Source organism: Chelmon rostratus, chromosome 17, assembly GCF_017976325.1.
Source record: "Chelmon rostratus isolate fCheRos1 chromosome 17, fCheRos1.pri, whole genome shotgun sequence".
Taxonomy (NCBI): Eukaryota; Metazoa; Chordata; class Actinopteri; order Chaetodontiformes; family Chaetodontidae; genus Chelmon; species Chelmon rostratus.
In genome coordinates, this window is record NC_055674.1 from 10,076,272 (window position 1) to 10,086,251 (window position 9,980).

At 42.3% G+C, this 9,980-nt stretch overlaps 1 protein-coding gene across 1 annotated transcript; it reads left to right on the forward strand.

Moving 5' to 3' along the window:
• Nucleotides 1-1,980: 1,980 nt before the first annotated feature.
• Nucleotides 1,981-6,999, forward strand: LOC121621359 (transmembrane protein 235). Its single transcript, XM_041957792.1, has 4 exons — nucleotides 1,981-2,156; nucleotides 3,051-3,128; nucleotides 3,517-3,654; nucleotides 6,755-6,999. The coding sequence occupies exons 1-4, from the start codon at nucleotides 1,985-1,987 to the stop codon at nucleotides 6,997-6,999; spliced, it is 633 nt and encodes a 210-aa protein (XP_041813726.1). The 5' UTR covers nucleotides 1,981-1,984.
• Nucleotides 7,000-9,980: the final 2,981 nt, after the last annotated feature.

Consider the following 9,980-nt stretch of genomic DNA (forward strand, 5'->3'; position numbering starts at 1 on the left):
GGCTGTGCCTTTTAACAAAGACACCGGCTACATCCTCTTGCAACACAGTGGTATACTCAAACACAGCGAGCAAAGTGCGTCACTGTCAAAAATGTCAAGGATAATCCTGCAGTGCCCAGTTGCTTCCTTGACCTTTTCTAACTGTGTGACAGTATGACAGCTTAATACCTGAGTTTTATGATTTCATGTCCATTGTTCTTACTTGTTCTGAAATAAATTTATACTTGGTTATTTTTGACCTTCCATGTCACTCACTGCACTGATTTCAGCGCAGTGTAATTTGAACATTTTCTTCAATCTCACTCAACATGAAAAAGAGTTACACCCACAAGTGTGGTAGACTGGACTTGATCACTAGGGAGAAACTGTATGTTGAAATCCTCCTCTACATCCCTGCTGTTTTTCTTTTACACCACTCCCACTTCAAAATACATTTAAATAACAGCTAGAGAGAGGTTTTCTAATCTGCAGGAGAACTGGATAGATTTATTTTCCAGCGAGATAAACAACAACCCAACACACTGTAGAACAGCCATAAAGCCACACAGGAATGGCTTCAAAATGTCCTGCAGTAGTGGTCAAATCAGAGCCACGTCCTCAGTCCGACTGAGAATTTGAGGCTGGAATTGAAAATTGCTTTTCCACTCCCTGCCCCTGTGGCACTTGACAGCACTTGGGCAGTTTTACAAGGAATAATTGGGGTGAAAAACGTATTCTACAAGTGTGTAAGGCTGACAGACTGACCCACGCAGACCCCAGGCTGTAACTGCTGCCTCCATTATTGACTTGAAAGGGGCGAATGCTTATTAATTTGTTTTATAGTTGTGCTTAATTTGTCAGTTTGTTGAGTTTTGTTTAAAAAAGCTTAATCATATCGACTGGAGTCAATTGTAAAAAAAAACTAACAACAACAACAAAACACCTACCTCAGAGACCGGTGCTAAAGCTAGATAGCCTAGCTTAGTTTAACAGGCGTCCATCGCTGCGTAACTTAACAGTTCTCCGTTACTGTCGACTCATACTAACTACTGTTTAAAACGTTAGCCGACAAAGCAGTTAGCTTCCAACACGTATCGCGTGCACTCTTCACGATTTAGACACACAACGTCAATTAGCTAACTTGCCCCACCTATAGGACTCTTCCGGTATGACAGGTGACTAAGTGCCTGGTCAGAAAGTACAGGTAAGTGTTTTAAATTATTATTTGATTTAACCAGGATATTATACAACCGAACTTCTTAAATTTGTCTATCAAATAAGCCGAGGGACTTTTATGTATGTTTTATTAAGTGTATGTGCACAAGGCGATGTACTAAGCCTTAAATGTTGGCTTTTATTTAGGAAGTCTCGGTATTTTGCCTCATCCTAGGCTACGTTTTCATTTACTACTGCTACTGCAATGGCAGGGACAGGAGTGTGGTGGGTACAGTTATCTTTACAACAGTAGCAGCCACTGTTGCTGAAAAAACACTATAACTGAGTTACATCACGTCAAGGTTAGTTGACTACTCTGGAGCCGGATGTGTGCTTTTTTGCAAAAAAAAAAAACCCAAAACAAAACAAAACATTCTAAGCAGCTTCACAGCGCATGTTTCCCGGTGGTGCTTTTATTTTGGAATTCCGCCGCGGAAGTGTGGAGCTTTATTCCGTTTAACTTGACTCTGTGGATTAATCCAGGAGCGCTGCTGCCGCTGGCGACCACTATTGCAGGACCGTGTGTAAGGTGGACACATCTCTCCTCTCCTCTTGTTTTCTTTTCTTTTAAAGTAAACAACGCAAACAATTAATGGATTGCGGTGTTTTTTCCTCACTTTCCACCCTAAACTACATTTTAGGACCGTGGTAGCCGTGGAGAAGCAGCATTTCACAGAGATGAAGCAATCTGGAGAGCTTTTACGCATCGCGCATCTTTTTACGGTGTAGAAAAATATAAAAACTTCATAGTGTATTACAGTAACTGCGCTCTGCGTGTGGTCTGTATATAATGAGGTACGAACTGGTGGTCCTCACTGCTGGGTTTACAGGTTTGCTCAGTTTTAGCCTCCTCGCTGTGGCTATTGGGACTGATTACTGGTACATCATCGATGTGAATAAACCCAACCACACAGGTCCAGACGAGCTGAGTTCACATTCTGGACTCTGGAGAATTAACGAAGGTATGACAACTCAAGCCTGCACATCACAGTCTGTAGGTTGTGTGAGCTTTTTTTTCAGAGAGTCTGCATAACCTAAGCAAGGTGTTTGTGCTCTGATAAAACTGGACACAGCCCTCATTTTTGCTGAATAACTTTTGCGCTGCTTCTTAGTCTATAGAGTAATTTTGAGAAGCCTTTTGTATTGGGTTGTATGTGATGCTGTGGGGATCTAACATTGCTCATGGATCATGCGTCCGCGATGTTGCTGCGTTGCCTTGATTTCCCCCCATCACTCCACTGGAAAACTCAGGTGCAAAAACTGCTTGCAGTGAAAATCAATTTTGTGATACGGATGTTCCAAAGAGGTGACAACGCCAGTGCTTTTAGCTCGCACAAATAAATGATAGCAACAGCCTGGTGCAGAGGTATTAACTCCTCAGTAAGATTCTTGAATATTTCAGTTTACATTCAGTGATTAGCACACCACACAGGACAAACAGACATGTTAGATACTGTAGTTTTTCCTTTTCTTAGCATTAACAGTAGCAATTACAACCATTCACACCTGTGTTCAGCCCCCCTTGCAGGCAGCTACAGACAAACAGGCAGGAGGCTGCAGAAAGGATATTTTCTTCGACACAGCTGCAGTATAATATAATTGTTGGCTGCACAGTTTAATGCTGTTGTTCACCCAGTAAATACACACGGCACAACATTTAGTTTGAAGCTCTTTAAGCAGCGGTCACCTGCAGTGAAAATGCACTGAAATTCTTGGGACGTCTTTAATTGGTTTGATTAATTCACTCATGCAATGTCTTACATTCCCGAATATTATTAATTGTGCAACTCTGGGATAAAAACTGACACCATTTGCTATCCTCGGTCGTGTGCAACCTTTTCCCTTGACATTTTCAGGTGCAAACAGGAGCTCAGTCATCCCTTCTTTCACAGCAAATATGTCCAGCCTGTCAGAGGCAGAAAGACACCTTCTTGGTGAGTGGTGTTTTTTTTCTCTTTCTTTATCATCTGATATAGGAGGAAGATTTAAAGCAGAAATTGGAGAAATTTGTTGTTACAAAATCTAATTCATAAGACATAACAGTCCCTGTTTGCAATTTTGTCAATGAAATGCAATAAATTGCCCACTGTGAGAAGCTTAAGCAAGTCTCAACATGCTTGATGCTCGCTGACAATGGGAATGAAAACCAATGCATCTCTGGACGGCAGAAATCAATCTGAAAATCAGAGCTGCTTTTGAAAGTGGTTGTACTCAGCAGCAGTTTGCCGTCCAGCTGACTTGTAATGAAGTCACGGTAACAGTCGTAGTCCTTTAAAATCTGTAAGCACAGTGGCCGTCGTGCTTCTGTATGTGCGTCTGCAGGCTTGCACAAGGTGGTGGTCATCGTGTTGCCCCTCAGCCTGGTCCTGCTGGTGTTTGGCTGGATCTTGGGACTCGTCAGCTCGTTCGCCAGCCGTCCCAACCTGCTGGCTGGATCAGCATCCTACTTTCTCTTTGGCAGTAAGTCCACACATATTTCTTTTTTTGTGTTGGTGAGTCCGTAGCAATTATGAGTGCTTACGGTGTAGGCAGGTCTGAAGGGAATCGTCACTGTGTTAAGACGTCCAGCGCAAGAAAAAATGCGTGGGCAGCACATCGTACACATACAGGAGTCTTTGTGTGTGTCAACCACACTACACTACACTAGAAAACCTTGAAAATTCTTTATTTCAGGTGCTCTCTTTCACTTTTGATTCACTACTGACTAAAGGCAACTGCTGTCATTTTTGCCGTCTTAGACTTTAGCAACAGACTGAGGGCCGATGAGAAAACTGTGGTTAGTGTTGCATATGCTGATGGAGAAGACTGTTATAGGTAGAATCCACAGCTACATTTTGAATTCAAAATCCCATTCGACGGGGTGACCTTTTCGCTCACAGTGCCATTAAAGTGAGAGGACAAGGGGTTTTTCTCAGGAAGTGAGGAGAAAAGTGTGAGTGCCTTGTGCAAGACTTCAGTCTCTGTATTCGATCAGATTTGTCAGGTTTTGTGAGTGGACACAGCATTCAGACGCTACATTCAGATGCAATTACAGCAACACTGTGAGTGATGGTGATGCTGCTCTGGCAGGGACTCCCATATGTTAAATGGCTTTTGTTTTGACACCCTTCTCAAACACGGCTATGCTGCAGAGTGGTGTGAATAAAGCAAATCTTAGGTAATGATCATTGTTTTTATTTGCGTAACATACATCATGATTGCAAGCTAGTTCCTGATGACCTGGAACATGAAATTTGACACCAAACCACCATTTTCTCGATGATTACAGACACAGCTACCAGTGTTGATCACAGCAGTGATTGCTGATCATGATGAAGTGGCACAAAATTGCAGAAGACTGTGTCTTTGATTGAGAGAGACAGTCAGATTCACCCCTGAAATCATCAGCAGGCTCCTTCTCATGTCATCCCGAGGTTCAAAGGGCTTCCCTATATCAACAGAATTTAATTTCCTGTTAGGAATTTCGGTGTGATCAGCCATGCTAAGGGTGGTAATGACAATCTGTCAGTTGTTTGGCCAGTCAGCTATTTTTTCAAGACTAAAATATGTCAGCAACTATTGGATGGATTATCCTGAAATTGGAAAACAGTCATGTTCCCCGCAGGATGAATGGTAATAACTTTGGTCACAGAGCTGAGAGCGCTGCTGCAGACTATATATGATTACTAACTGTTTTATATATCACACAATAGAAGAGAATAAAAAACGCCCGTGGTCGAAATAGTTGAAGTGACCTCTGGTGTGCCCTTTCAGTGAGGAAAGTTGCCCTACATCCTAGAAAATGTGTGTTTAATAGTTATACTTTACATCTTTAAATTCAAAGTGTTTTCGGAGGGTTTGGAACTGCTTCGGCATAAATGCCTCACCACCTCATGCAGCACCTTCAGACAGCCCCAGTCTGGAACTGAGCATCACCCGGTGAGGAGACCTGGTCTGCAGAAGCCTTACATGGCAGTATTAGGAGGACACGCTTTATAAACAGTACAGCAACAGAGAGATTGCTTCTTTCCCTCACCGTGACGGATTCAGCTGTTGACCAGGCACAATAAGTAGAATATCCATCAAACGTTGCATTTTGAACTGAAAGGAAATGAGCTTGAATCTAGATCTGGGTGTGGATGAAGTTTAGCTGGATGAATCTGTCACGGAAATAGAAGGCATTATATTACTGTATATACCTCATCATCTGCGCTGACGTGCCCCCCGCCTCCCGTGTCACACTGAAGAGAGCTAAATTCATGCCTTGCACCGAATGTCCTGTCCGCATCTCCACATCAAAAGAGCTGCAAGCTCTTCCACTTTCAAAACCACCTCTGACATTAAGTGAACAGAAAAGGGGTAATGGATTTCAGTGTTTTGTTCTGCTGTTTTTCCCCCTTCGTCTTATTTAACACATTAGCAACCTTTTCCTGAGTTTGAAATGTTAGTAGGAGAGATGGTACACCCAAACACTATGTGTCAGTAGGTGTTTTCACTCACATCACGTACTGCGGCACTGATCAATCTGTCTCTTTGGACTGTGGACAGGCCTCTGGGAGCATGAGATCCTGCAAAACTGACATTTCCATCTTGGACACTATTTGCTTCTTTCTCAGCTTGAACAGCCTTGAAGCTGCAACTCAAGGTTGTTTAAAAAGAAAAAAAACGACCTTCACTCCATTAAGAGGTTTTGGCTTTATTAAGTGAGCACAATACTAAATGTTTATCCATGATGATCCATGTGTGGCGCAGCAGCAGCTCACGTAAAGTGCAATGGAACTATAAAAGTGGAACTGTACACATAAAACCACACTTAGTTACATAATTGACGTGAACTAGAAGGAAAGGTGAAATCTTGCCCGTTTGGGAGGTCTAATCATCTGCAATAGACACTGAGAGCAAGACAGACTGTCCTTTCTTTCTTTCTTTCTTTCTTTCTGTCTTTGCATGGAGAGAGAAGCCCACAAGCACACGGTTGTGCAGTGTGTAGTGGTTGTGCCTTCCATGTTGCCACACTAAAGGTCATTCTGAACCTTGCATGTAATGGCGACTACTCGATAGTTTAGGTCTTTTGGAGCTGACATTCGGCAATATGTCGCTGCTTTCAGCCCACCTCTGCGGTAACTCTTAACTCAGAAGCGTCATTTGTCTGTTTGGGAAGAAATAAGAAGAAGTCAGAAACAAAACGCGGTAGAAACTTGCATCACAGCTTCCTCCTGTGGAGAAAATGATCTGATTAAATTCAGAAGCACCTTGCTAGATTAATTTGGATGTGACTGAGAAAAATGTTTTTCTTGAAACTGCTTTAAATCTTTAATGCTTTGAGATTATGTTAAGTGTTTCTCATTATTGGACTAGCAAGTCTTTTATTATCTTATCTTGACTTATGTGAAAATGTGCTAATTACCGCATTATTACCTTAATGAGCTCGCTGTAAAAACTGGTTAAGTTTAATACATCATGGTGATTATGGTGTGTGATTAGGCAGCTCATCAATGGATCCATTTCCGTGTTCCAGGTGCAAAGGAATTTGGGTTGGTTTTTTAAATGGTGCCATCTGTCTGTTTCTGTGTGCCATCAGGTCTTTTTACCCTGACCGGGGTCAGCACCTACATCAAATACTCCAACCAGGCCATGGAGGAGTTCCAGCGGATGGTGTCCCCAGAGAACCTCGCCAACGTGGATGTGTCCTTCGGCTGGTCCTTAGCTGCAGCTTGGCTCTCCTACAGCCTGGAGGTGGCCACTGCCCTGCTGCTCATGCTAGCTGCAAGAATAACGCAGATGAAGGGACACTATGACTCTGGTGTAGCCGTCGCCATGTTATAGGTTCATGCTTTTGACGGCCGAGTGAGTCTAGAAGCACACAGTTTGGATGGTATGTTATTGCTGTTGTTATTTGTTTATTTATTTTGGGGAAAAACAGTGTTGAGGGGTATTATATCTGTTTGTACAGATATATCAGTACAAACAGGCCAAAAAAACTAAAATGTAGATGCAAACTGGCTTTACATAACTGCAGCCATAGACGCACAGATTACATTTACATGCACAAAATGTTCTGTTTTTTGCCCGTACTCCAAAAAAGACAATATTCCTACTAAGCTGCTTGCATGGCTAATGAATAGTTTGTTAATCGTCCTGTTTGCATGCAGGTGTTTTTTTGTTTTCCGTCTGTGTCAGATTTGAACACAGCTTCCCTCCTTCATTCGTTCAGCCACCTTCTTGAAAAGCCGCTGCGATATTTGCGAATATCCAAACACCTGTGCGCATCCAAGTCTTTCATAACATTTAAACGTAGTGTGTTTCTCCTGACCAGAAATGTGGGCTTTTCACGACACCAGCGTCGCAAGCTGTTGGCTAGGCAACACGCAGAGCTGACTATATACAGACAAGAGGCCGTGTGTGGTAAAAACCCCAAACTCAGACGCATATTCTAAATGTGCTTAGTTAGAAAATGCTACATTCAAAATAAGGCCTAATTTGGAATATCCAAACGGAATACGCTGTTTACATGACCTGCTTCAAAATCAGGTGCAGGTAGTCACTGATGAACATCTTTTTTTTTTTTGTTGTTGATTACCTGTTATGTGCCCTGCTACCTTTCATCCTCTCATTTTCTGTCCTTTGTCCCACTCCACAATGATGTTGGAAATGTGGCCACAGAAACAGAAAAACAGGCGACCCATTCTGAGGGTAATTACTGCATAGATAAGCAGTTTTTTTCCTTCTGTCTTTGCTCTCTTTTGAAGTGTTTCTCAGCCATTTCAGCCTTCTGTTGCCATGTTTCAGTCCTTATATATATACATGTATACAACTCTGTAGCGGTTTACAGAAAACAGCTTCATCTGTTCACCCAAATGCAAATTCACTGCCTTTGCAATACGAACGCAGGCAGAATGAGAAGTGAAGTTGAATGGGACGGTTTTCTCTTTGACGCACGCTATATGAGGCTTTTCAGCTTGAGGAGAGCTGCTGCACCTCCTCTGCACCCATTTGTTATACTGTATTTAAATGTGGTGCATATCAGTGGTATTCCTTTCAAGTGAAAACATTGCTGATTCTGCAGCAGAAAACCACCAGGCTATGAAGCCACTCCAGCACACGGGCACAACTCATAGGCTATATTTCACAGCTGCTGTGTTGTTTATCCACGCGCGGGAGAAATTTGCATCTCGCAGCTTTTGGAAAGCGGTTAGAATTTGGATGATGATATAGAAGTTAAGACAGTTATGGCTGCTGAGAATTGTGACATTTAGAGAGACATCAAAAATGTTAGTTTGTGCCTCCTGCTCACAAACTGGTACTTCCTGTAACCATCCTACCGGTAGATGCATTAATCATGCAAACAGGGCCGAAGGTAAGTGCACTCTGGGGGATCCCGCAAGCTGCTTTCGGCGATACAGAATATGTGCATGTGTTGCTGCTTGCTTTGCAGTCGTTAACGGCTAGATATTGTAATATTGTGTCTGTGCTGTCCATTTCTAGAAATGTGACTTCTCCTTTCTGCTTACTGGAAGTAAAAAGATCACTGTGAACATCGACAAATGACCCCTTTGCATTGCTGTCAAACGCATTGTCTTTTTGTCTTCTTTTTCTCTTTCGTAACAAACCTTCCTTACACTTTCATTACTGAAAGGCTGAAGTTTTTAAATTTACTGTGGCATCAATGAAACATGAATCCAGCTGTAGCTTGAATACTGTAAGTAGGCAACAGAAAAAGGCCACATTGATCAAATGTCAGCAGAGTTTTGTGTTATGAGACAATAATATCATCTAAAAAATCATGATTATATGCACTGTGTATTAGCTATTGTATACATAGCACGATTCTGAGACAACAAGTCTTGCAAGTCTTACTGAGTCTAGCCTCAGTCGAATTGGGACTGGCTGCCTCTGAATGTAAATGAAGCACATCAGGAGTGAGACAGAAAAACAACTGCGTAAAGAAGTTAGCCTCAGGATAACTCATCTCACCAATGCGTTGTTGTCTGTAAAAGCTGCATTTATTCACAATATATTTGCACATACAGCCCACTGGAGATGCTGTGGCAACAAGTTTAACACAAAAGTGAGTTCATAATATTCAGTACGCTACTGCCTTTTGTGTGGGAAATAAGCTGTAGAGGCCATTAAAAGAGGTGGAGAAGGTGACAGCAAGGCAGCGTAAACAGTGCAGGTTCTAGAAGATCCACAAATGGCTTTGCAAATGTGTTTTTCTTAGAAATGAAAAAAAGGAGAAATATGTTTAAAATAGTGAGAAATATGAAGTGTTCAAAAAACAACTGAACAAAAAAAAGGTCAAGGAACTTTTGCTTTTAGCCTCCCTAAACAGGACGTTTTCCTCTGGACTGAATGCAGTACTCCAAATACAAGTGAGGACATGAGGCCCTGAGGCAGAAGTGTTGGGTGAAGGCCTACTGCCTTTTTGTGTGTGCACTGACGACTGAATATCACAGCCGAATGAACTACAGTATATGACGTGTTTCCTGGCAGTTTGATAGGAATTTTATAAAAGATTACGAACAAGAAACTGATTCGCCTGTTCAGCTGTATTGCATTGTTCCTCAAATGCATGGCTGTGAACACAGCAACACGTGAAATCTCAATTCAGTAGACGTAGGATCAAAATGTTGATGAGCTGAGGAAGAGTGGGTTCAGAGGTTAAAGAGATGCACTCTGGACTACTAGAGATGTAAGTGGTATTTGCCACCCTAAGATGCCGACCTGCACTAAACACACTTCTAAATTACGCTGCTCAGCATCGTAATGTGAAAAGCAGAGCTCGTGGCAGAGATAGAGGCCATAGC

Bases quoted from the DNA above. Each gene is read 5' to 3' on its own strand.
- LOC121621359 (XM_041957792.1), top strand. From the start codon at position 1,985: ATGAGGTACGAACTGGTGGTCCTCACTGCTGGGTTTACAGGTTTGCTC. The intron at 3,129-3,516 runs GTGAGTGGTGTT...GTGCGTCTGCAG, and splicing joins GGCAGAAAGACACCTTCTTG to GCTTGCACAAGGTGGTGGTC. The intron at 3,655-6,754 runs GTAAGTCCACAC...GTGTGCCATCAG, and splicing joins ATCCTACTTTCTCTTTGGCA to GTCTTTTTACCCTGACCGGG.